Consider the following 26,493-nt stretch of genomic DNA (forward strand, 5'->3'; position numbering starts at 1 on the left):
CATTTATTTAAAATATGTTGTATTCTACAGAAACGAGACCTAAAATCTTGTTTTTGATTTTATTCTCCACTGGAATTTGTTTAGTAGCACTATGTATATAATCCGACGTGGTACAGAAGTTCCACTTTTGAGCTCATTAAAGTCTCTGACAGAGAACTTTTTTATCACGTATACCTGGGAAATAAAGAGCAGAGTGTCGCTCGGAAGTAATTTTCATACGGATCGAACCACAAAAGGAAGCATTAAAATGATAACAGAAAACAGGCAAAACAGAACGCTCAAGAACATGAAGAAACTTTGAGCTTCAATAAAACTATTATTTTACATGGAAAATTAATTGATTTTCAAACATCTTTGCTACTTGACAAACGATTTTGATCGATTTCTATTGGTAATCAGAAGCATTGGGAAACCAAATTTTGATTTGATGTCTCGGCGTCGATTGAAATAACCGTGACGCTCTGGAATTAAAATGTAAATCCCAAAAGTTTAGAAAAAGGAGCGAAAGTTTAGAAAAAGGAGGCAGTGTGGCCGAGTGGTTAGAGTGTCGGACTCGTAATCCGCCGCTCCCCGGTTCGAGTCCCACCCTGACCACTGGATTTGTTTCACGGTAGCCCCGAGTTCAGATCCTTGGCCACCCTTGTAAATAGCCAACTGGTTTGCCTCCTGCCAGTTGAGGTTCTTAATGATGTTATGTTCAAATTAGACCATTTGTTTGATTTGTTTGCAAGGACCAGAATGGAAACTACTGATTCACCAGTAATTGTGCAATCCTATAAAAAGACTTTTTTTTTTTTTTTCTTTTATAAAAAAAGGTTCTGGCGACCTCCTTCTTGAAAACTTGATAATTTGTTGAATAAATCTTTTTTCTCCCGAGAGAAAACAAAGTACTGATCAATACTCGAGCAATAGAATTTAAAAATATGCAGAACACGCCCTGAATTATTGATGTGACAAATAAATGTCTGGCAGAGTAAAAAATCCCTCAATCGGAAATTCACTTACTGTAGTCTCACGCGAGTAACGTTAACTTTGTGACGCTTCTTTTAGAACAGTGTAGGTAGACTAAATCAGGTTCGGTTCATTGGGTCCATGTATTTTTGAGATTTTAAAGTAATACATTTGTTATAATATGCTGAAGTCAAGATTGTAACTGAAGAGTGATGACTTGGTTAAATCAGCTTCATTATTTGCTCTGAAATTCCTGTCCTGTTTCTATTGCCCAGTGTACTTCATTACTTACTGTATGAGACTTGTTATTTTTTTCAGACCTGCTATTTTTCACTATAAGGTACCACTCAAGATTGGGTTTTAGCTGAATGCCAGCTGGACCTACCAAAATGACACAAAATTCAGGTTTCAGAAAATTCTTTCTTTATTTTTTTCATGTTTTCATCGTCCGAAAAAGTTCAGCTTTATTGCAACATCTCGAAAGAAAGTTTGTTTCTCGAATGAATTTAGAACCAAACTAAATGTTCTAATCGTGGACCGAAAGTGATACTCGGGGGAATTGGAAAGCCATGCTTGAAAAAACTGCAGCTGCTGGTTAAGATTTCAGGATGGATGGCTCTCCGACTAAGATCCATATATGGATATAATTAATTTTAACTTACGATATATCCTATAGCTTTCCTTGTCTAACTTTTAACTTCCGTCTCATAAATATCTAATATACAACACACGAGGTGAATCACATTAGGGACTCACTTATCCGGTTATTTTTGATAGCTGGACTTTGACGTTCCAGAGAAAACTCTGAAAACTTTAGTATTGGGTTATTCATCGCAACAAAATCAATTTTTTTTTAACAGCCGATGAGTCCCAGGGTCGTTAATTATTAATAGTTTTGACAACATCACTCGATGAAAACATTAATAAGTTGCTTTTTTACATTATGACCAACAACAGATTTAAAAAGCGAGGACCGTATCAGTATATTGGCTGTTGTAATGTTTTATGTGCATCCGATATATGAAATATAGCATGAACCGAGCTTCCAAAGTCTCAAACGCACTGAAAAATGAGTCGATATAAACCGTAACAAAAGAGCTATATTGATCCATGAAGTTGGGATAAGATATTATGTAGAACTTTTAAATGATCATGATTCATAATAGAAACATTATTCCCTTCCTTTAAAGAAAGAAAAACAAAATAAACAAAAATAATGAATGGCTAGGGGGGTTTTGATTTGGTTTTTGTGTTCATTTTGGCCTTGAAGTTTGAACTACACGTCAATAAGACAGCTTCCATTATTTTCAAAACCTTGGACCTAATTCATTGGTATAGGCATTTTTTTACAAGCCAGGGAGCTTCGAAATGGGTCCTTCTTCTCGACTGATTATGTCAACAGGTACTTGTATTAAACAGCTTAAAGAGGCAAAATGTGGTTTTGACGTATCTAGGCTGTTTAGTTGAATAGACGCGTTCATTGCAGCAGTTGACAGAAGCTGCAAAAGGAAGCTGCGTTAAAACACTCACAAACAAAGACTTACTGACCATTTACCAAGCACACAAGAGACTTCAAGCCCCTTTGATCATATCAATAAACATCTTATAGCTCTTTGTTTTCCAGTGACGAATTATAATCTTTATGTATATGAGAACGATCCTTCGCAGTAAAGCACTATTTGAGCAATATATGTCTCATAACCGCAGTTCACACATATGTTTCATATGTTTGTTGTTATAATCTTTATGATAACGAGAATGATGCGTGGGTGGCTTTTCCAACCATAGCCACTTATTGTAGTCTCACGCGAGTAACTTTGTGACGCCTTTTCTCAGAACAGCGTCGGTAGATTGAAGCGGGTTCGGTTCATTGGGTCCATAAACAAAAAAAGTGACTGATGCTGTACATCTTTGAGATCTTATAATTATAACACATTTGACGTAATATGCTCCAGTTAAGATTAAAACTGAAGGATGATTACTTGGTTAAATAGCCTCAACATTTGCACTGACATTCCTGTCCTGTTTCTATTGCCCAGCATCTGGTATGTCTAGTTGAATAGACGCGTTCATTGGTGCAGTTGACAGGTGCTGTAAAAAGGACGCCGAGTTAAAGGGCTAAAAAACAAAGACTAACTGACAAACACTCAAGCACACACTAGACTTCAAGCCTCCCTGATCAGATTAATAACCCTCTTATAGCTTGGCGCATATCTTTAGATCATCAGAATACCAAAATACCACAAAATTCAGGTTTCAGAACATATTTTTTAATCTTTTAGGTAATCCGCTGTCAAAGCTGCAACTGGGCAATGCTGTTGAAGGAATGTGACAATGAAATGAACATAAACTTCCACTTAGAGAAAGATGACACAATAAACAAGGTTACTGCTCTCCCAAAAATAATCAGCGCATTCCTATCCGAAGATATTTACAGCTATAAAAAAGACACCGATATCCTGATTGAAAAATGCTGCTGATCAAAAATGTAGGCTTCCAACTTTTGCCTAACCAAAGGCTTGTAACTAACATGAGACAGCACCCTCAGGAGGAAGTAACAGATGAACAGCTACTGAAATCCATACCCAATATAAGCATCCAGGAGCAATCACAGGAATCTGAGCAAATACAAGTAAATAATCAAAGTGCACCGTGACAAAAGGACGAAAAAACTATCAAGAAACAAAAGACAAACCACTAAAATCCAACAAAGTCAACTAAAAAAAAAAAAAAATCAACAAGCAGTGGAACATTTAAAGGACAAACAAAATTTAATCGTTTCCGTATTACAATTCCCATTGATAGTGTTTAAGCAGTAAAATTGAAATGTTCACTTCTGTTGTATTTAAAACAACCGCAAAATAAGATCAATTGCATTTGAAGGACAAGCAAACTTTGATGTTTCCTGTTACAGTTCCCATTGATAGACTGTCACCAATAGAATTGAAATGTTCACTGCTGCTGTGTTTAAAACAACTAGAAAAGAAGGCCATCACATTTAAAGCACAAGCAAACAGTGATCTTTCCTGTTACAGTTCGATTCTTTGAATACTAACATTGATGTTAACATAAATTATACATGATTATACAGTGCATGTAACGTGAAAAAAGAGGATCAAGCACGTTCAAGGTACAAACAAACTTTATTTTGTCCTGTTTCCATTGATACTTTAAAGTACGATAGTATGTACATTCTGGCATTCAGTTCTGCAGTATAGTTAAGTTTACGAAGAAATGTACCCTTACAGTTATTGTTAATAAACTGTTACTTGCTAGTACAGTATTTCTTGAATAAACTACTCTTCTCCTGGAGTGGTTTCAAAACTCCCACTCGACAAAGTATATTAATCAATGAACAACAGTCAAAATACAACAAATGCAACAAACGAATGTAATCTTACAACAGAAAAATGCATTACACTACATTTGCAACCACTTTATAGGCTTTATAATCCCTTATATCAGCTCCATGACACAGTATCTTACTTACTCCACGAGCTTACCACAGGATGCCTTTGATTGGTCCATGTAGTGTCACGACCTGCGACGGAAAGAACAGAAAAGATCATAACTACGGATCTACTTTACATAGTTCGTTGATTTAACAAAGTAAAGAAGGTTGTAAGTCCGCTCCATGTACCTTGTTTTTTTCTCGCGTGGCATGGGATAAAATCGGGCAATCCCGAGCGGGCAATATGTGCTCATCTTACCCGCTCGGGTAGCCCATCAGAACACAGGATTCGCTTCATCTTGCGCTCGGGCGCTGTCAGCCATATAATAACCAGCCATCTTGACCACACACTTGGTCAATAACACACGTTTATCTTCGCAACAATTGTGTAAGCCTGCCCTTGCGTTTCTTTTCGGGTTTTTAATTCTTACAGATAATATCTCAGTTACGATATTTATATGGCGAGGGTGAAATGTTTGAGCCCGGCCCATGAAATCTTTGAGCCTATGAAATATCATTAAGATGGAAGTTCTGGAGGTTTATTTCGTAGAAAGATGTTCTCGCTGTAGTGTCATATCTCTGAGTATGTATTCATCATGGGAATGGATCGGCGTGACTGCATGAATGCATGACTGTATGTTAATTATAACTATGAAGATAATGTGTAAAATGTATTTAAGTTATGAGTGAATATTTATTAAAGAGTTGTAAGTTATAACCGTGTAAGCGTAATTATGTCAGACTTTACACTCGCTACAGCTAAATAATCAGCGATGATCTTCGTCTAATCTTCCAGAAAAAGCAAAAATCAACAAACAATCACATGCTGACATCATTTATTCCCTTTGGAAAAGCTCTTGCATTTAATCAATGCTTCAACGAACGCAGCAAAACAAAAGAATAAAGCCATTTCTTGTTCTAGCAAATGCGTCACCCTTTGAAGTGAAGTGATACGATCATTCGGAAGAGGGACTGACTCCATGCACTTATAACTGTCAAGCAGTTCGGAAATAGAGCCATGAATACTGAGCTGACATTCCGCCTAGCTCAAACCAGCGATTTTGACGAGATCCTAAAACTGTCAGAGGGTGTCTATGATGGTCAAGACTATCTTCCCCTCCGATTTCATAAATGGATGCAAATGGTCAATGTTGCAGTGATGTTGGCTCACTCAAGTGGAAGGCTCATTGGTCTGGTTCAGTGTTCGGTTGTTGGAAGAACAGCGGTGCGACAAGCCGCCAGGGTACTACCAGAGTTTCGTGGTCGGGGTGTTTACAAACGGCTATCAAAAGCAATGAACGAGTTCGTGCGAAGACATTACCCAGCTGTACAGCGAGAGATGTTTACATCAAATATGTGCCACTTCCCCGCAAGAGAAATTACAGAGATGAGAAGTATAAGGACTTCAGCTGTAAATAAGAGTCTTTTTGCGCTCGAGTCTCTCAAAGTTAATTTCTCAGACCAGGTAGAGCCTTGTATGAAAGAGTACCTTTGTGAAGTAATCTTCACAAGTCCTTTTGCGCGGAATTTGTTTCCATACAACTCCATTATACTTGATTGGATTCCCATGGAGCCCTTACAATCAAACATCGATCATTTTCACCATGAACTTGGTCACGATTTCTATACCGTTGTCGATAAATGTGGCGAAGATGCTATTCCCAGATCTGTCAGTTTTGGTGTTCTGTCACCAAGGGTAGGATGCACTGATTGGAGTGTCACGATTTATACGAGTGACCCAAGCCTGTACGAAGCTCACGTTGTACATCAATTACAGCATGCGTTCCAGGTTGCTGATGGAGACATTTTTGTTTGTTTTATTCAAGACAAAAGTTTCTCAAAACAAGGGAGAAGACTTCTCAGGGAATGTTTGCCCCAAGTGGAATTTGACGAAGAATGGTCAACTCTCTTCGTCTGTGAAAATGAGATTCAATCCCAAGAAGCATAAACGGTAAGAAGCAGCATCTTTTATACGAAAGTTTTACAACCATTGAACGCTTTGATTGAAATTTTATGCATTGTACATGGTCTAGCATGAACATTTACCTCAAGTGGAATTTGACGAAGCATGGTCAACTTTCCTTCCTCTGTGAAAATTCAATCCCAAGAGGAGCGACTAATTATAACAAGTGAACAGTGTGTTGGACTTGTTCAGTCTTCGGAAGTTGACAATGGGAGAACATCAGTGCAACAAGACGCCAAGACATCACCGAAGTTGATTTCTCATGGTGTTTGTTAGACTGTTGGGGTTAACTAACTTGAGAAACTCGCACAAACGGATGCACCAGGAGTCTGATCAATAACTTTTATCCGTTAATTAATCAAAGCTCACATCGACAAATAATAGCAAAATCATTATTCAAATGTGCTTCGTAGAGTACAAATAACGTGCGAAACAAATAAAAATATCACACGATATTTTTACTTCAGAAATATCCGCGAAAGTTGCTCGCACTGACACAACTATTTGGCGTGTTGGATAATAAATTTATATTCTATTTCGCTATCCCGCTCAAACGAATATAAAACATTCATCATTCAATAAGAAACAGCAATTGAGGTGTGTCACCACGAGCCGTATGCGACCCTCTTTATTATGCTTTCATCAACAAAAGTGATAGGAATAGTACAGCAAGGGAATGAAAACTCGGAAATGTAAAAAATAAATCAAGAAAAACTACCCAACAAAACAATGTAAACCTTTTTCGTACATGCAAAAATCTACGGCAAGAGTACCATATAACCCCATACATTAATTATGTATTCAGTCTTTGTTCAGTTAAAACAATAGCGATAACAACAGAACTCCGCAGCGACTAGTAGTCTTCGTTTTCAAAATTTGGATTTTTTTGCTAAGTCTTTTTTGAAACAGGGTAAATTTGGCGCGTTTTGGCTTTGCAAAACGGAAAACTCAAGTAATTTTCCAGAGGTTTTTAATTTTGAAATGTAACTGAATGTTCAGTTTCGCTTTGAAAGCGTAAATTTGGCCGGAAAATAACGTTAAGTCTACGGTCAGGCTTTGAAGTTTGTCAATCAAAGTTTAAATAAATGTTGTGTCTTACCTGTTCTTGTGGTTTTGGTTGATTCTTTCATTATCCTTTCGTGTCCTAGTAATGAAAATTGTTCGTAAAGGCCGGTGCATACAGCGATGCAAAGAAACCTTTGTATCTAGTCTTTCTGGACTTCACAAAGTTGGGCGATATGTTCGATAATGTTTCCAAAGGGATCGTTTCCGTAGTGCTGACGCCACATATATTCCTTTAGGTAGCCATCGAAAAGTCCTTTGGATATTCCTGTTTGGGGCAAACCTCGCTTGATTCCCCCTCATGTATTTTCGATGCCCTGTGTGTGCGCACCGGTGAATTCCGGCGCAATGAAGCCATTCCATCGCAACCCTCTTTTGAACATCGCCACTCGTACCCGTCTCGCGATGAAGCACGTCGCGTCCAGCTAAGTTCATTGCTACACCCAGCTCGAGGACATTTTACCGACGTCACAAGCAGGTTGTGATCCTTACACCACTGTATGCACCGGTCGTGATTCGATAATATTCGAGAAAGTCGAATAAAATTCAGTCTCCCCATCTCCGAGTTGTTGTTTTTCTTCTTCCTTCTCTCTTCTTCTTTCGTTGATGTTATTAGAAAGAGGTATGAAAAAATTTTGTTTTCTATGTGGTATTTGGCCAATCGTAGAGAAGAAGAAATGCATTCTTTAGTGCAAAGGGGACCTTTGGTGCATTATATCAATGCACATATTGTTATGAAAATTTTTTTACTGAAAGGTAAAAGAAAATGTAGCTTTTGGAGAGGAACTCCTAACTGGTTTGCGTAGCATAGTGGTAAGGCTATGGTTTGATAATTGTCTGATAATAACGCGTTGTCTGAGGAGCGATGGTTCAAGGCTCAGCAGAACTGCCAAGAAGGTAAAAAGGAAAGGAAAGAAAAAAAAAAAAAAAAAAAAACCGAGGAGAAGTTAGGAACGAAGGGGAGAAGGGAGAAGAACGTGAGAAAGGAATGGAGACGAAAAAGCCGCTTTCAATCAATTTCTCTTTTATTGAAGCAGTAAGTACTTATTAGTAATGTATATATGCTAAACCCGTGGGAATAAGTCATTGTCTTAAAAACAATGGGGTGCATATATAATTAATGAAATTGAATGCATAATTAATGTATGGGGTTATATGGTACTCTTTCCAAATCTACTCTAAGAGAAACTGACCATCCTTAGTCACTGGGTATTGAATTTGAAGGGCGTAGAGACGGTCGTCAGACGCGAATGAATATAAATGACTACAGCTCGAATATTCAGCAACATACCATGCAACACCCCAAAGAAAGGGTTACGTGACCCATGATAAATACATCTCTTATTAGATATTTTGTTATGTAGTATCGCTGAGTGTTTTTACTCGTTGTTTGTATTTTGACTCGCCTTATGGGTTTGTCAAAATACGGCAAAACAGTGTCTTTAGATGAAGCAAACGAGATCATAAAACGAGGGAAGAACGAATAGTTTCCAGTCGCACAAGATTTTGTAAACAACTATAGGTCAAATGAACCACTGTTCGAGATGCAGTGAGTCTATGATACACTGAGATATATATTTGCGAAACTTTACAAAGGTTATCAATCGATCAAAAGGGCTTGAGTTGTTTACTTGCTTGAGTGCTTTTCAGGTTTTTCTTTGTTTTTCAGTGATTTAACGGGGCGTCCTTTTACCGCACCTGTCAACTGCTTCAGTGAACGCGTCTATTCAACCAGACAGTCAAGATGCACCAAGTGCCTGTTGACATTATCAGTGGAGGAGAAGGTCTCTGGGTAGTGAAAAATGTCTATAACAATTTAATTCAAGGTTTTGAACAGAATGGAGGTGATTTCATCGATATGCAGTTCGAACTTCAACTCCAAAACGAACACAAAAATCAAGGCAAACCCCCGCTGGCCATTTGCAATGGAAGGGAATAATGTCTGTCTATTATGAATCATCTAAAAGTTTTACACAGCATCTCATTATAACCTCATGCATCACTAGCTTCTTTGTTAAGTTCATGTCGACTAATATCAGTGCGTTTGAGACTTTGGAAGCTCAGTCCGTGCTATATCTCATTTTGAGAGTTTTATATCAGATGCCGTATAAAACCATTAGAACAGCCAATAAATTGAAACGCGTCTCGCTTTGTAATTCCTCTGTTGGTCCTATTTGTAATAACAAGGTTAATCTTGTGAAAGTTACATTTGGAAATTTATGAATTTTTATTTTTGAGTGATGTCAAAACTATCAATAATTAACGACCCTGTTGTAACCTCCAGCGTTTAACAGTGGAGCGAAGTAGACAATTCAAACGCAGAGTAGAAATTGAATTAATTTAAGTTATTAATCAAAATTATAAATTTGAATAATAAAATAGGTGTAAAATCACGTTGAATTACACGGATGAAAAGGGCGTAGTTGCAGTTATGATTGAATTAAGGTTGTGGCTGATATCTTGCTGAGGTTTTGCGGCATAATTTGTGTGGCTGAATTTGAATGGCTGAGTTTGTGGTTCGAACTAACGGAGAATGCAGCAGTGACTTAACCAAGAAAAGTAACCTAATAACTGAATGCCAGAGAAAAAAATAATAATTATACAGATCAGACGAAAAGGGAAACATCGTAAGCGTAAAATAAAAAAAAAAGATTTACTTTGGCCTAGCTCCCAACGATAGCAGATAATCCGTTGATCCGTTCATAGCAGATAAGAAGTTGATATCGATAGTAGCAACCGAACTAGTTGCGATGAAAAATTAAATATGTAGTCTATGTGTTTAAATGAAACTGATTGAAAAAACAACTTATTAAGTAATAATCATTACCTAAAGGAGGATTATTTGATAAAAGTACACCAGAACAAAACATAAATGAAAAATTTACTGATCATTATCAATAGCTGGGAACAGACCCTTATATAAAACTACCATGACATTTTATTCAAAACCCCCTTATGTAAATCATCATCGTTACATAACGACAATATAGCCTACAAATATAAAACCCCTGGGATCATTATCAATAGCTGGGAACAGACCCTTATAAAACTGCCATGACATTTTATTCAAAACCCTCTTATGTAAATCATCACCGTTACATAGCGACAATATAAAGGTACAAATATAAAACCCCTGGATGCCAAGGACGGTTCTGACCTTTACGATCGACGATCGATATCAACATCTGCGCGCAGGCCCCTGGATGTAACATTTTACCATCGCAACAAACAACTGGACACACGTTTGACACGGATGTGACATTTTAATTTCAATTAATCAATATCAACATCTGGGCACAGAATACGCACTGTATGTAAAGAGTTACGATCAACACAGATCCCTAACCGTAAGATACTAAGATAAGTAGCAACGTCTGCCTACAGCCCATCATGTAAGACACATTGATTAAAACCCATGGATGTAAGAAACAACGAGCAATATCAACATCAGGGCACAGCTCCCACTGTAAGACACACTGATATAAACGCCTGAACGTAAGGAGCAACGATCAATATCAACATCTGAAGCACAGCCCATTCGTGTAAGACACATTGATATAAACCCCTGAACGTAAAGAGCAACATCTGGGCACATCACTCCATATAAAACACACTGATATAAACCCCTGAATGTAAAACCCCTGATTGTAAGAATCCCTGATTGTAAGAACCCCTGATTGTAAGAACCCCTGATTGTAAGAGCCCCTGATTGTAAAAGCCCTGATTGTAAGAACCCCTGACTGTAAGACCCCTGATTGTAAGAACCCCTGATTGTAAGAACCCCTGGTTGTAAGAACCCCTGATTGTAAGACCCCTGATTGTAAGAACCCCTGATTGTAAGACCCCTGATTGTAAGAACCCATGACTGTAAGAACCCCTGATTGTAAGACCTCTGTTTGTAAGAACCCCTGATTGTAAGACCCCTGATTGTAAGAACCCCTGACTTTACTGAGACCCCAGATTGTAAGAAGCCCTGATTGTAAGAACCCCTGACTGTAAGACCCCTGATTGTAAGACCCCTGATTTTAAGAACCCCTGATTGTAAGAGCCCCTGACTGTAAGAACCTCTGATTTTAAGACCCCTGACTGTAAAACTAGCTGGTAGCCCATAAATCGAGAGGTTGTGAGCTGAATTCCTACAGTACACAGCATTTCTTCATTTTTTTCTATTATCAACGGATATATCTCTGCATAAAAAAATATATGGAAAGACAACATTTGCCTTTCTTATGCTTGCATTTAAAAAAACACGTCGAGCGAATAAGTCATCTGAGAATTCGTAGAGAACTTCGACAGATTTCGAATTCAACTTTGCTTAACTTTGGAATGATGTTAATTCTTGTGTTACTGTCGATTTCATTACGAAAATACTACTTTTCAAGTTTGACAGGTGTTTCGCTTTATTGTAAATTGAAAATCAAAATTACTGAAATCAAAATTGCTGAGATAAAATTGTCATAACTGCCGACAGTATAATAACACCTTTATTTAGACACGATAATGTTTAAAGCTGAACAGCTTGGCGGGTCGTGTGGAAATGCAAATAAACTCTAAATTAAATAAATTCAATTTTATTTCAGTTGTTTGGCTGGATTAACAGGAAGGGGGGTATTGTAGTTGTGAGAACCAATATTAATGATCAGAAATGAATGAATGGATAATATCAACTATTAACTGAGGGAGTTTGAGCCTCTATTGTTTGGATGATCACTGGGCAAACCTTTCGAAGTCAGTTTTGCTTTAAAGACCCTCAACAGTGTATGAAAGAAGAAATTATTAAGGCCACCATTACATATCGACGAAAAGAACTTTTCTTTCATTTCATTTTATGCGCATAGTTGTTTGTAATCTTGTTGACACTGAAATCAAAATGATGTGTAAACCGCCAACAGTAGTTCCTTTGGGGCAACCCTAAAACCCAGAATTCGGAATTCTTTAAATAAGTTGTGAAAACCTATCTATTGCCAGAAAAGAAATGAATGGATACAATAAACAGTTAATTTAGAGAGTGCAAGTCTTTATTTGTACCATCATTGAGCTAACCCATCCGTTTTGCTTGCAACGAATAATTTCTTACTTTGTGTCACATTGGTAATAATCATCAGTCCTCCCGTTTAATTCAGTTAATCAAGTTGCGAGATTCACTTATAGTTTATTATTATACAATGAGAGATGTTGAATACACTTATAATTGCCTAGTGCTGAACCTGGACCTCATTCACTTTTATTATTATTTGTATTGACAGCATCAAAAGACATGCAAATAGACAAACTATTGATAATATATCTCATAACTTTTTTGAAGAAAAAACAACATCAAGGAAGGGAAATGAAGTTTAATTTGAATAGAACCCATCCACAACTTGTATCACAACTTAAATTGCTGTATTGCTTACAAAAATATGAATTACAATATGGGTAATACATAATAACTTATTAAGAACAAATCACTAAAAATTAAATAGAAATGAAAATTTATTGATTAAGTTCAACAATTGAGATTTTACTACAAAAATACAAATTATTAATTCTTGAAAGTCTGCAGAAAAAAGAAAATACATTTTAATCAAATAAATTCTTCAAAAGATCTGCACTTTTTCCTTCAAGTTTTGAAATAGTAACTATACTTCATTTCAAACCACTTACGATACTTACAATTCTACTATCTTCATCACAGTCACTCTCATTATTACGGGGATATTTACAAGATTCCTACAAAAAATATAAAACAATCAAGTTTTACTCGTTTGTGTTTGACCACCTATGTCTTCAAAGTTGTTTTCCAAATGAAAGGTTTACTATTCACTTAAAAAAGACTTGCAATGGATAATTTTTCAAATACATCATAAAAAGTAATTACCCCTTCACTAAACCTTGCGAGCCTTCTCTTGCGGACCTAAACAAGAATGATTAATTGGAGTTTTACTCACATTAAAGTATTTCCCAAGACTTATTAAGACTTATTAAGGGAATAATTTCTCCAGTGTTCAAAGAGTTGCAAAGAGACCATCATAATTATCATTTAAACCCAAAAAATTTCACCTCACTTTGCTGATAATTATTACCATGCAGTGCTGCACATGCAGTTGAAATTCAAAGTACAGTGAGGAAATTGGCATTTGACCAACACTTAGAAACTCATGGAAGAACAAATTCACTGCACACCAGTGAATTTGCTGGATTTTTCCTCATTAGAGTTTTTTAGGAACATCAATTGACGAGCACGTCAATTGCAGACAAAGATATATCAAGGATTCTTAAAAGCCATAACTGGGAATATCCAGTAAATCAATCAAAGTCCAATTTCACACTTTGGCCAGTTAACCCATATTAGTTTTGGCAGTTTCAAGGAAGTACAGACATTACCTCCGCAGAATCCCCCACAGTTTCATCCAAATTTTCACCTTCACCAAGATCAGCCTGCCATATAAGTAAAATACAATGAGTTATTTTAATTTAGTAGACAATTAACATGGGGCATAAAAGTGATAATTTCCCAATTTCCTGTTTTGCTTTTAATAGCACTATATACAGCCACATTTCACTCTGTGCAAAAACAGATGCCTTCACTTACACACTAATATATACATACTACTGGTATACGCATTTCTGTTAATGTGGATTTTTGGAATACTACTTTTCAGATATTATCTGGTTTATTTATTGTTAATAAATACAATTGCCAGAACATTTGCATTATTTACCTCATTTTCTTTAAGTCCTGAGGTCTTTGGGCCTGTGATTGAATTTAGAATACATGGAAATGGACATGCCAAGATTTAGAAATTCATTTGGAAGTAATATATCTGTTAATGAACCATGTTAAACTTACTCTTTCCTCTGTTTGTGGTTTGCTTTGGCCCTGTCTAAAGCCTCCTGAAATAGTGGAATTCATAATAAAGTATATGTAATTCAAAGCACCACTTTATAAAATACATTTCAAATAAAGCCAACGATTGTATTTCTAGTTTCTTCATTCTTGTTTTTATATTAATTTTTCTTTTCTACAAAAAGAAAAAAATTACATCATGATTTCTTTCTATTAGCTGTTTACATCAATAAAGCTACATTTGTTTCCTAGTTCATATAGTGCTATCTTTGTGGTGTCTGATTGGTTTATCCAGAAAGCCAACAATGGTATTTTCAGTTAATTTCCTCCTTATTGTTTGTATTTTTTAATTTTTCTCTTCTACCAAAGAGACATACAGCATGAGTTCTTTCTATAAGCAGTTTACATTTCTTTTTCTAATGTACATGCATTGGCATTTTTGTGCTGTATGTGTGGTATACGCAGATTTAACTGTCTTTGGTACACAATTTTGAATCTACAGTGTATTTAATGGTTGCCAATCTATCTATGATCTACCAAACTTACAGAAGCTTGCAATTCAATTTCCTGCTGTAATCTTATAGCTCGTTCCCTTTCCAAGAGGTCCCTGTAAATTCAAATTAATGTAGTTTGAGTTAGAAAACTTAAACCATTATGGTTATAATGAGATCAACCTGAACAATAATTAGTTATAGTACACTGCAACATTAACCTGTGAGCCTTTAGAGCATTTGAAGCCTCCTTGCCTTGGTGTATAGCCTCTACCAACTCTCTTGTAAGGCTACTTTCATTTCCTTGAAGACATAGTCATCCATACCATTAATACACAACAAGATAATTATCAGAGTTAAATTGCATAATTTAACAGAACATCATACACTTGAATTTTTTTCATTTCTTGGTTTAATTGTTTGTAAATGTTTTTTACAACTCCCAAATCAGAAGAAAATCAGGAGATTTGAGATTTTTGTAAATTATGATTACCAGCTACAGGATTACCATGTATGGGATACCTTTGATAGGTTACAATTTGAGCAACAAATTGGAAGCTCAGATGCCTGCACTGACCTGCTATCAAACTTCCAACTATCATCCTGTTGGAAGTTAACGTGGGGTGCATCACCCTGATCTCCACATCTTCACTTGATTGTTGAGATTGTTGATGTTTCCCACAAGCTATGCAAATAAGACAGTCAATTCATTACATTACTGAGGACATGACAATGTCTCTTTTGGATGGTTCTGTTCAAAACAATATTACTTTTGCATGCATTTTTGTCAAACAACTAATTTGTGTTTGTATCCTAACTTTTATTTTCCAAGACAATGTTGTGATTGACAATGAGCTATGGAAAAGTCTGTTTGAGGTTACATGCCTTTTGAGAGCTGACTTTTGTTGTCCAATAAACTGCTGTTTCATGGTAAAAGTGGGAAAAAATTTGAAAATGATTTCCTTGGGATACAGCTTGATAATCATGTGAGTCACCAGGAGAACCACCAGTGTCTCAACAACTAATAATAATTATAATAATAATAATAATAATAATAATAATAACAATAACAATAACAGAGGTTGGTAATCAAGCCTAAACACTTACCACTGTTATCAAAATTGCTGCCTTGAAGGGAGGCACACAGATAGCAGGTTCCCAACACATCTGATATATCCAACAAAGCTCTGAAATGAACCAGTAGTGTGTACTATATTGAATGAAGTGATGGATACAATACTACTATATGACTTGCACTTCTCAGCTATTATTGAAATATGTTTAACTAGAATCACTTATCCCTAATGAAATGAAATGCAAAGCATGACCACTGTATAATTCTTTGCTCTGATTGTTATGAAGTTATATTGCAGAGATTTATAGGAGGTGTACCTTAAGGTATCCATGGCCTTTTGCGAAGCTTTGTAGTGGATGAGCACCAAAGGAATACAGTCCTGGTGGCACTGCTTTCTCATCTGAGTTCAATTTTTAGATGTAATAAGATTTTTTTAAATGTTATAATAATAATTGCTTTTAATTGTATAAATGCACAACATTTGTCTTTCCCTTCCAAACATTATCGTGCAGAACCTCTAATTTCATAAGACATGCATTTCATTTCAGTGTATTTTGATGTATGTAACCTTCAACTAGTGATGACTCATCTGTATAATTTAGGGAATGGGAAGAATTGATAAGAAATGTCAAAACATTAAGTGACGTGTTTTATGTCACAATTCTAACACTACAATCGGACGCAAAGCGCTAAAAAAACTAAACATGAACACAAAGTTACATGTACATTTTATACAATTATGTAAAAACACTATGAACCCAAGATAGACCTCAGTCAGTTGTAATACTAAACTTGATTCTAAATTGCAACATTAGAACTTAGAATTAACGAAATGTGAGTCCCATGAAGAAACAAGGTCATGTAGAGCTGTTGGCTCCTAAGAGGTTAATCCCCAGCATTTGATTAGGTTTCCCTGCAAGTTTTCTGGTTGTCATTAATATTAATGGTGCAGGCTGGAAATAGGCACTTTGAGAAAGAATGTATTTCATCCAAACACAAAACCCCCTGACATATAGCAAGGTCATGAACCTGACTGCAACACAATCTGAGGTTTCACAATTGCTTATGACTAGGCCAACTGTGACTTGTCCATCATAACCTGAAGAGACTTTGTATGCAACTCTTATCTAAAAATCATCCCTACAAACCTTCACACACTTACTTCTCGCGCATTTATGCACAGGAATGGTAGCACTGGGGGCACATCAGGTGCTACAATTAGTTTTCTTAGAAGCTGTAAATCATAGGCTGGTCCACATCTTGGGTCAAACATAAAGAATGTAGAATCAATTGAGCACATAACTTCTTTGCAGGACCAGATTAAGATGATTCATTTCAAGTCTTTACTTACTCGCTTCTGCACCAACCAGTTGATCCACCTCCTCTTCCACTGTTCCCACTGAAAAACATTAAACGTCTTTTTTTAACTTAATCTCCCTTTCTTCTATTACATTATTTTACAATATTCATGTTCAAAACCTATCAAAATATAATTTGAACTAGGATTGACAAGCCAATATTTTCAACCCTTTAAAATTTGTATATAATTATTGGATTACACTATTACCTTCTACTGCCGGTGCAGCCAAAATGTGGCCATCCATTGGCATAGGACAGCATGTGACTACTGACTCTAGGAAATTGAGAACAACTTACGGTGAATGATTACAAAGACTATAAACAGCATGAATTGACTAGTTTCAGCTATAAGTTTTGTCTTTCAAGTTATTACAAGTCTCATAGTGCAGTAACTGGTTTGAACCCGGGGGTAACATGTGAAGGTGTAGTCTGATCGTCCGGGTGAGTGTAGTCCTGAGAAGGACTGTTGTCGGTGGTAGTGACTGACTACCACCGACAACAGTCCTTCTCAGGACTACACTTACCCGGACGATCAGACTACACCTTCACAAGTCTCATAGTCTTTTCAAGTGGGTATTCCATTCTTAATATCTCTTTGTGCAATATAATTATGCCCATCCCATTTGTAACTCAACTCCAGAAATAATTACATATTGAACTTCCTTCATCTTTACCATATAGGCTTTCAACAAACATCTCTGCTCTTTTCTGGTCATCTAATTGAAAGGAAAAGAAAAAGAAGAAAAAAGGAAAACAAGTTCATTAAAGCTGCAAGAGCAATGCTACCCTACACTTTAGTTCTCCAGACAGAAAAAGTGTGGAAAGTATACCTACATGTACCTGCTACAATGGGTACTTGATGTACTATTGGTGATGAAGTAAAGATAGGTCTACCAAGTTCCTCATCACTTGAGTGTTCATCTGAAGTAAAAAAAAAATAGGCAGTTAAGACTGGATATGGCTACTACTATTACATCCCACACCTTTTTGAGTACCCAATAGATGGTAACAAATAGTCATATTCATAATAATAAATTAATGATTAAAATAATGATAATAATATTAAAGAGGAATGACAAATTATAGTGGCTAGCTCAAGAACCTCACCATTCCTCTATCCATCTATCCTTTCGAATTCTACAATCACACTCGCTCGCTCACTCACTCAACCAAGTCAACATTATGGCTTCACCTCCATAGGGGGCAGTGGCCATAAAAATCATTTGAAATCAAATAATATATGGATGGCTATTTTAGGGTCCACCTAAATTAAATATTAATTAGCACAAGTTTTTACGTGTTTGTATACTCTCATCTAAACACCAGTTGACATGTTCGCATTACAGCCCCATTTATTGGTACCAAATCAAGTTTCATTTCTGACGATCCTAGAAGTTATTAATCATAACACATAATGCAATGTACCTTCTGGAGGGTCTTAACCACAACCACCTCGTTGGGGGCTCTCGCTACCCCAATTCCAACATTTCCAGTTCCTGATGTTGATTGCCCTGTTGTATCAAGCATTAAAGAAAAGAACGATCGGGTTGAAAGAAAGTGATTCTCTTGGAAAGTATTCTAGGTTACTTAACATCATCTTTTCACAGAAACTGCAATTACTAATGATAACATCACAGTCAATTAAGCTAAGAACGAATTTCAATCGGTAAGGATTATGTTCTCCAATTACCGATAATTGGCGGGTGCTCGATCGTCTAAGAAAAACCTTTAATGCTTAAATATGATATGAACTTTTCGTTAATAATCACCTGCTGCACCATCTCGATCTTGATTCGTGTTATCTGAAAAAGAGAGAACGACGTAATTAAGTTAATTTAAAAGACACTGAATCATGTAGTTTAGCCGAGTGCAGGTTCAGCACATCATGAATCACTTAAGATCATCTTTTCATGGAAACTGCAATTAAAATCAGAACATCACAATCAATTAAGCTAGGAATGAATTTCAATCACGTCCTTGGCAAGGAGGCAAGGAAAGTTCTACAATTACCGGTATATGGCGGGTGCTCGATCTTCTTCGAAAAACCTTTAATGCTTAAATATGATATTGATCTTTTCATTAATTAATAATCACCTGCTTCGCCATCCTGATCTGGATTCGTGCTATCTGAAAAAGAGAGAACGACGACGTTATTCATTACATTTAAAAGACACGGTCTGATGTAGTTGAGCCGAGTGCAGACATAGTTAAATATGGTGCAGATTAACATGAGTACTCCTTGAATGAGACAGATATTCGTAACCATAATTCTACTAGACATTGTTGTTCTTCAGTCCCGTGAACAAACGAACTTTTCCGAGTACACTGTAAAAATGCATTTTCTACGTTGTAAGTAAAAGATCTCTTCTGCACCTGTACCGTGCTCAAGTGAGTAAAGACTCGATTCAACTCGGGCCAGACCCCGCCACTTGCGCATCGTCGCTCGCGTGAAACAAGGAGTACCGCAACGTGCTCTATCTCCAAACTTCAGCATACTTTTAAAAATTATGTCGGAAAACTTGGTTCGAATTTTCCAGCAATCCACGTTAAAAGTTTATCGGGACTGCTTTTGCGACTTGGACATGTCTTGTCGTTATGCAAATGTTTTCTTTCCCTAGGGCCTTTTCTAACTATGAATTTGACTTGCCCTTTTCGTTAAGAGTTATCTTACCTCGATCTAATCGCATGAAAACTCTACAGCGGCTTTTGAACATTGCCTTCATTGTATCCCCGCACATATCATCCCATGTGCCAGCCAGGGTCAACAGGTTAGAACCACTGACAGTTCGATAAAAGAGCAATCTAAAAACAAAAACGTTAACCGCTATATAATACATATATATAGGCCAGAAATCTGTTACTTCCTATTAACTATTTGTCAGCTTTACCTCCACGCCTCCCTACTATTTAGATGCTGCCTGAAACCATTCAATACGATCTCTTGCAGATTAGCTGTACTGGAGTTGTTCGGAAATTCCAGCTGGGTGACTCTTCCACTACTTCCCAACACCCGCTGGATGTTGGGACGCGGTACGTTCAGCTGATCGCAGTAGCGTAGCAATATGAAAGAACGTTTCATACTTTTTGATCGTCTTGTCCTGTCCGTCGACATTGCTGCTTGAGTACTTTATCAACAAAAACGGTTGAAATAAATTAAAGATGTAAGAGAGTCGAAGCCCTTTAAATGTACTCGCCGTTAAATGACATGACATTTGAAAACTTACATCTCATAATTGCTAATTCTCTTCTTTCACATCCCCATAATCCCTTGCGCCTTGGGGGGTAACCAGTCTGACAACAAAGCTAAGGACGCCATATCTGTTTGCAAAACTCTTATTGTTTGAGTTTTTATACTTGAAACACTATTTCCAACATATCTTTTTATCATTTTCTCAGGTATCGGGGGAAAGTAGGGGTCGCCCAAGAAAATCATTCAAATCTGTTGATGATCATGAAATATGGGGAGCTTGTTTACCAATAGAACACCCATTGAAAGAGCATGACTACTGCAAGTCGCAGGTGGATCCCAAGTCAAGAGAATTAAGCGATGACATTTTGCAAGAGCTCACTTCTTTGCAGAGCAAAGTGAGCGAACTTGAGCACGAAAATCAAAAGCTACGTGCAAAATGTCTTTTATTGGATCAAATTAAGCTAGACAATGACAAATTTCATTTTTGGACTAGTCTCCCTAACTATGACACCTTCAAAGCATTATTTAACTATTTAAATGCTGTTGGTGTAGACAAAAAAAAAATGTTGGAGAGGATCTGAAATGGCTTTACGTGACTGTCAGTTAGGAAACAAACCAGGGCCATCATCCAAGCTGCCATGAGAGGAGGAGTTGTTCATGGTCGCTGTTAGATTAAGAGTAGGACTTACACTGCCAGATCTGGCATTGAGATTTGGAATCAGTGAAGCAAGTGTCAGCAAAAACTTTTCTGCATGGATTAATCTGCTGTATTTCCACTTAAAAGATCTCTGCCAAATGCCTGACTATGAGGAATGTGGAAAGGCAAATCAGTTCTCATCATTCCCTGACCTCAAAGTTATTGTGGATTGCACTGAAATCTTTACCCAGAAACCCTCCTCATTAAAGGCCTGCAAAGAAGTATACTCAAATTACAAGAGTCATACAACCTTTAAGTTTCTAGTGGCAATAAATGCACATGGAGCAATTGTTGATGTGTCTCGAGCATGGGGAGGCAGGACATCAGACAAACACATCACAGCAAGCAGTGCAGAATTTATTGCTACTCTAAAGGCAGGGGATGAATTAATGGCTGACAGAGGATTTGATATCAATGAAGCAATGGAAGAAAAAGGAGTGAAGGTTACTATTCCAGATTTTAAAGGAACAGGCAGATTACAACTAAAAAAAAACGAGGGAAAGCGCTCCGAGAAGATTGCAGAGGCAAGAATACACGTTGAGAGAGCTATCCAACGAATCAAAACTTTTCAGATCCTGTGTAAACCAATTCCACTCTCAATGGCTCATTTAGCTGAACAAATTTTTGTAGACGTTCCATTGTGAACAATCACCTTTAAATGAGCCGTTTAATAAAATAAAACTGCAATCAGTTTGGATAATAATTATTGTGATCCACATTATTGAATGCTTTTTTGATCAAGGAGGGGTCGAGAAACAAGCTCCTTTAAGGATGCACATCATAAAAGTTGCCACTTTCAAACGATAGCATACGATTGATAGTCTTCATATTTTAATGAATTATGATACACCGTCAGTTGTTTCCGATGAGAATTTTTATAATTTCGATCCTTCACGTATCAACATTTTTTGTTTCCATCATCGGATGGAATATACGGTCCTCCCTCTATTTTGGTGCATTCCTTGTTCACCTGGCTCATTAATTCGAGTCTCTTTTCAACTTTCAACATTTTAAAACACAATTGATTCTCGGATGGTATGGCCAAATGTCAAATTATTCAGCTTCATAGGATCGTGAGAAAGGTGTTTGAAGGGCTGTTTTGTCGCAATTTTGCAACAATTGTCACACTTTGCTATATCTGTCGCACCTTGTAATAACACTTGTCGCACTTTATAATTACACTTGTCACACTTTGTAATGAAAAAGCTGTTGCACTTTGTAGTAACAGACTTTATTACATCGCTTGCAGCGCCAGTGGGCAAGATGAAGTGAACCTTGTGTTCTGATTGGCTACCGGAGCGGGCAAGATGGACCGATCTTGCCCGGTTGGGATTGCCTGCATTGATCTCGCGCATGAAATAAAAAAATAATTAGAACTATTTTCGAAATTCTTGGGCAATTTCGGCGATGGAAACGCAAAAACTGCTAGGTGATAATCAAAATAATGCAAACAGAAACGACTTTCGTGTGCTACCAATGGCTTTCGTTCCAGGCTTTTGAATTGAAGTAAGCGGCCGACCATTTAACTTTTGAGGAGGGGTGATTTCTGGTCATGAAAAAATTTTTTTCTAGCAATCTGCTGGGCAGGATATTTTTCCATTCTAAATGCTCTGCGGGATATTTTTTGCATCCTGATTTCTCTGCAGGATTTTTTTTTTCCTCAAAGAAAAGGGTAATGTGTTTACATATACAAAATGTATTTACAAAATGTATTTACATTTACATTGTGGTCATTGCAGCAATAGTTCTAATATAGCTATGTTTTCGGAAAGTCATTCTTTATAATCGTTTTATATTACGTCAAATAAAGTGATGCATCACAGGCAGATGTGAAAACGTTTAGTTTCTCAATTAACAAAATTGATAATGTCAAAGAAACATTTCTGGCACTATGACAATCATAAAATTGTTTCATTTGCTGATAACGGATAGAGTTTGCAGTTTTCAGCCATGTTCATCACTGCTGTAAATTTTTATCTTGCAGCACAATTTTTATTCATGAAATATACAGCTACTGTTGATACACCTATCAATGCCTTGCCCCAACAGGGGGAGTGTAGAATTAGGTGGTAAGAACAGACCATCGCACTTTGTAATAAACGAAAAGATGTAGCACCTTGTAATTACACTTGGTAAATGGTAGGAGGACAAACTAAGCTTGTCTCGATTGGGTTAGTAAAGTTGCTGGAAAGTCCCTCATTGAAATGCCGAAAACTTTCTAAAAAATTGTCCGGCTACCTAAATATCAAAATTCGGCACATAAATGTTTGATACTTTTATATCAACGTTAAAATAAAACTTTAGTTTTCGTTAATCACAATAACTTTTAACAACAGTCAAGAATAGCTTGGAACTTAGACAGAGCTCAGTTTGCACTGACATGGGCGAAATTGGAATTTGTTCTTGTATGTTGGGGGTAAAACTATTCAATTTTCCTCTTCTGTTCGTAATCTAGGAGTGATACTCGATCTCAGTGCTGATATGGAAGACCACATTAAAAAGATTTTCGAAAAATGTCATTTCCATCTAACTAACCGATATCAGTACGATCAGTACATATTTGGATCGTGAATCTGCTTAAGCAATTATTCATCCTCTTGTGACCACTAACTTGGACTACTGTCTGTACTGCTATTTTATATGGATTACCTAAAGTTCTCTTAAACCGCCTACAGCTAGTGCAGAATAGGGCAGCGCGCATTGTAACATTTACAAAGAAGTATGAACATATAACTCCCCTTTTAATAGATAAAAATAAAAATAAATAGAAATCCCAACATCAGGGTAGTCCCATCAGAACTTTAAGCTCTGCTATCAATAGGAGCCCTGGTGAATAGGATCCAAAAATAAATATAAAATAATAAAAAAGTCTTATTGAATATAATATTACAGAAAATTCTAATTAACGTGATTATTATAAACAACATATCCATGATAAAAAAAAGATTTCTTGGCTTTTTCAGTTCTAGCGCGAGGCAAATGAAGCAAATTTCCCTGTCTTGTTCTGGAATTATTAGGGTTAGGGTTGGGTTTAGAGGACAATTACCAAAAATACATTTATTAACCACTTTAAAAGTATGTTCGTCTCTTCTCGACTGTAATAACATTTACTGTAAGGCCATTTAAGATCCATTAAAGCTTGACCACTATCCTTAGATTTTGAAACAATTTTGGATGCCCTTCTTTGAAAATTATCCAGAAGTCCGGCATTGCTAAAACTTGGGTGCGGCCAGACATAGTTTTCAAATCGGTTCAGTTCTTTGCTTTTGATTCCAAAATAGCGCAGTTTCCTGAACATAATAGAATGATCTATTGTGTTGAATGCCTTACGCAAGTCCACAAAAGCTAGTCGTCAGGAACTTTGCTCTGAGACAGTCAAGCATTAATTATTGCTTGAAACGTCAGCTTTTGTAATCGTTACGGTGGCCAATTTACCATTTCAACTTTGTTGATATATCCAAATTATTTCGTTACTCCCACCGACGCAGCCCCAAACAGTTTCTTTCGAAACTATCAGCCTTTATTAATAATTACTGTTAATAGGTTTTGTGACTATTGCAGAAGCGTCCTTTAGAAGTCTTTGTGGAGACGAAAGCAAGATTCTTCGAAGAGCGATCACGTCCTCTAAGGCGTTGTGGACATCAGAGGTGGTTTGAAATAAACTTTCGTAAACAGAACTCTGCCCAGGCTTTGGGAATTGACCTTCTGCGTTTTGAGGAAGGAGTGCTTGGTTTTGATGAGTGATTTCATCAGTGTGCAATCCGGATGGAACTGATGGAACTGAGCTGCGCGATAAAATTTTCGCCACCATTTCGTAGAGGTATTGGAATATCAAATGTGGCGGCATTGTGTCCAGCTAAGATTGTGCAAACGGACTTTGTGGACCGTGTTGAAGCTGAATCTATGCTGGCCCTTGAAAAAGTTACGAACTGTCTAAGTACTTGCGATAACTCAAAGGCTTCTACTCGTCAATTATCTTTGAAAAGTCGGCGGATTCCATTGAAATTTTTAACTGTAAGTTTGTTGACCTTTGACGCGTGAGAATCTATGTCTCTGGTTGGTAGAATATAGCATGAGAATTGTTTACCTGACCTATCCACGGCAGCGAGCTGACGTACTTCTGCTGATTTTCCCGTTGAATTTGTCTCGATGTCAAATAAAACAAAGTGATAAAATTTACTGTCATCAAATTTTTCCTTTTGAACTGTGGGTCTCCAAGTGTATTTCGGAACTGCATTTTCGTACTGTTCTTGCTGTTGTTTCGTGCATGATAGCAGCGGTTATACCATAAAGATCAGTGTTTGAAAGTTCAGAATTGTTCATCTCGATTGCTGTCGCAGAAGAGTTTAGGTTCAGGCCAATGCCACATTCATACACGGTACCTTCTTTGCCCTCGTTTTTCGAGGTTTCTGAAATCTGGTGTTTGTTTAATCGTGATCGACGTCGCTTGAATGGAACTGTTGATTTCCTTTGTTTGTCCTTCGAACTTTTCTTGTCCATTTCCGTATTATGGTTTACACAGAAAAAACCTGGCTCTATGTTAAGTGACGTAGAGTTTGAGGAATGTACATGTAACCTAAATTTACTTGAGAGACACTGCAGGACACTCGATATTAGGGACTTTAAGCAGCCAGGACGGCAACGGCACGGAAGACGTCGATTAAAAAAAGGAGTTTCTACTTTTAGTTAGAATTTCGAAAATTGCTGCCTGTGTTTACCGTCTCATAAGGTGCCAGACTTCAAACTCAACGTAACGCATAAAAGTAGCATTGAGTTCTAAATTAAAATTAAAATAATTTGCCGCCGCGGTTTCGCTTCGCAGACGACGCAATTTTTGGGATTTCGCGTTGTTGTTTTGCAAAGTACGGCTAAGAAATGTACCAAGTTTTAAAACACACGTGCTGAGCTATTGTGCGGCCAATTAGATCTATTGTTTTTCCACGTTCTCGTTGCCGTCGCCGTCCTGGTTTGCTTACAGTCCCTAATCATTGCTTTCACTTCCCCCGTAAAAGCGAGTTTTAGTAGAGTTCTTTGAGCCCACCACACTGTTCAGAGACTCATTACATTGATAATTTGCTGCAGGTGCAAGTTTATTTATAACAATTTCTGTGCTATATTCATCAAAGAGAGATTTCAGGGCTGATTGAAGGCTATCTACCTCCTACGCAAACAACTTCAAATCTAGAAATTTATAGCCAGGTTATTTGTATTGTGATGAATTTTCTTCACATCTGCTGTTTGGTTATGCCATTGCACTACATAGTACACTTAAAAAATAATAATAATTTTATCTGTTTTAAAAGATAACTCTTTGTGCCAAGAACACATCTATGGGATACAGAGTATGCGTGCCCAACTTGTAACAATTCCATTATAGTTGTCTATTATCTGACACTCTAGTGTGCTTTTTAGAAAAATATAGGAG

At 36.9% G+C, this 26,493-nt stretch overlaps 4 protein-coding genes and 2 long non-coding RNA genes across 8 annotated transcripts; 3 read left to right on the forward strand and 3 right to left on the reverse strand.

Annotated features, from left to right (window-relative positions):
- Positions 1-2,692: 2,692 nt before the first annotated feature.
- On the forward strand, positions 2,693-4,234 carry LOC111319461 (uncharacterized). Its single transcript, XR_002693761.2, has 2 exons — positions 2,693-2,996; positions 3,234-4,234. It is a non-coding gene; the product is annotated as an uncharacterized LOC111319461 (long non-coding RNA).
- LOC111319462 (uncharacterized) lies at positions 4,076-9,043 on the reverse strand. Its single transcript, XR_015995510.1, has 2 exons — positions 7,465-9,043; positions 4,076-4,492 (listed from the first exon to the last, which is right to left on the reverse strand). It is a non-coding gene; the product is annotated as an uncharacterized LOC111319462 (long non-coding RNA).
- On the forward strand, positions 5,124-7,468 carry LOC111319460 (histidine N-acetyltransferase). Its single transcript, XM_022922230.2, has 2 exons — positions 5,124-6,353; positions 6,436-7,468. Exon 1 carries the CDS (start codon positions 5,421-5,423, stop codon positions 6,348-6,350), a length of 930 nt encoding a protein of 309 aa, XP_022777965.1. The 5' UTR covers positions 5,124-5,420; the 3' UTR covers positions 6,351-6,353; positions 6,436-7,468.
- Positions 9,044-12,884: 3,841 nt separating the features above from the next.
- LOC148716804 (uncharacterized) lies at positions 12,885-18,101 on the reverse strand. Of its 3 annotated transcripts, none has more exons than XM_088745743.1 (15): positions 18,016-18,101; positions 17,856-17,897; positions 17,390-17,455; positions 17,174-17,221; positions 16,985-17,081; positions 16,140-16,222; positions 15,855-15,934; positions 15,325-15,432; positions 14,969-15,050; positions 14,803-14,863; positions 14,260-14,303; positions 13,794-13,847; positions 13,288-13,323; positions 13,083-13,139; positions 12,885-12,966 (listed from the first exon to the last, which is right to left on the reverse strand). In XM_088745743.1, the coding sequence occupies exons 3-15, from the start codon at positions 17,440-17,442 to the stop codon at positions 12,903-12,905; spliced, it is 867 nt and encodes a 288-aa protein (XP_088601869.1). In that variant the 5' UTR covers positions 17,443-17,455; positions 17,856-17,897; positions 18,016-18,101; the 3' UTR covers positions 12,885-12,902. The 3 variants fall into 3 exon arrangements, with proteins under 3 accessions (XP_088601869.1, XP_088601870.1, XP_088601871.1); XM_088745744.1 differs by having other exon boundaries at positions 18,022-18,100; XM_088745745.1 differs by lacking the exons at positions 13,794-13,847; positions 14,260-14,303.
- Positions 18,016-19,576, reverse strand: LOC148716805 (uncharacterized). The gene is made up of 4 exons (XM_088745746.1): positions 19,276-19,576; positions 18,951-18,983; positions 18,607-18,692; positions 18,016-18,102 (listed from the first exon to the last, which is right to left on the reverse strand). Exons 1-4 carry the CDS (start codon positions 19,460-19,462, stop codon positions 18,046-18,048), a joined length of 363 nt encoding a protein of 120 aa, XP_088601872.1. The 5' UTR covers positions 19,463-19,576; the 3' UTR covers positions 18,016-18,045.
- Positions 19,577-20,534: 958 nt separating this feature from the next.
- Positions 20,535-21,712, forward strand: LOC148716806 (uncharacterized). Its single transcript, XM_088744632.1, has one exon. It carries the CDS (start codon positions 21,029-21,031, stop codon positions 21,710-21,712), a length of 684 nt encoding a protein of 227 aa, XP_088600758.1. The 5' UTR covers positions 20,535-21,028.
- Positions 21,713-26,493: the final 4,781 nt, after the last annotated feature.

Source organism: Stylophora pistillata, chromosome 14 (genome assembly GCF_964205215.1).
Source record: "Stylophora pistillata chromosome 14, jaStyPist1.2, whole genome shotgun sequence".
Taxonomy (NCBI): domain Eukaryota; kingdom Metazoa; phylum Cnidaria; class Anthozoa; order Scleractinia; family Pocilloporidae; genus Stylophora; species Stylophora pistillata.

Bases quoted from the DNA above. Each gene is read 5' to 3' on its own strand.
- LOC148716806 (XM_088744632.1), top strand. From the start codon at position 21,029: ATGGTCGCTGTTAGATTAAGAGTAGGACTTACACTGCCAGATCTGGCA.
- LOC111319460 (XM_022922230.2), top strand. From the start codon at position 5,421: ATGAATACTGAGCTGACATTCCGCCTAGCTCAAACCAGCGATTTTGAC.
- LOC148716805 (XM_088745746.1), bottom strand. From the start codon at position 19,462: ATGTCTAGTAGAATTATGGTTACGAATATCTGTCTCATTCAAGGAGTA. The intron at 18,984-19,275 runs GTGATTATTAAT...TCTCTTTTTCAG, and splicing joins AGATCAGGATGGCGAAGCAG to ATAACACGAATCAAGATCGA. The intron at 18,693-18,950 runs GTGATTATTAAC...TTGATACAACAG, and splicing joins AGATCGAGATGGTGCAGCAG to GGCAATCAACATCAGGAACT.
- LOC148716804 (XM_088745743.1), bottom strand. From the start codon at position 17,442: ATGCTGTCCTATGCCAATGGATGGCCACATTTTGGCTGCACCGGCAGT. The intron at 17,222-17,389 runs GTAATAGTGTAA...AATGTTTTTCAG, and splicing joins GGCTGCACCGGCAGTAGAAG to TGGGAACAGTGGAAGAGGAG. The intron at 12,967-13,082 runs GTAAGTATCGTA...TTTTTTCTGCAG, and splicing joins GTGATGAAGATAGTAGAATT to ACTTTCAAGAATTAATAATT.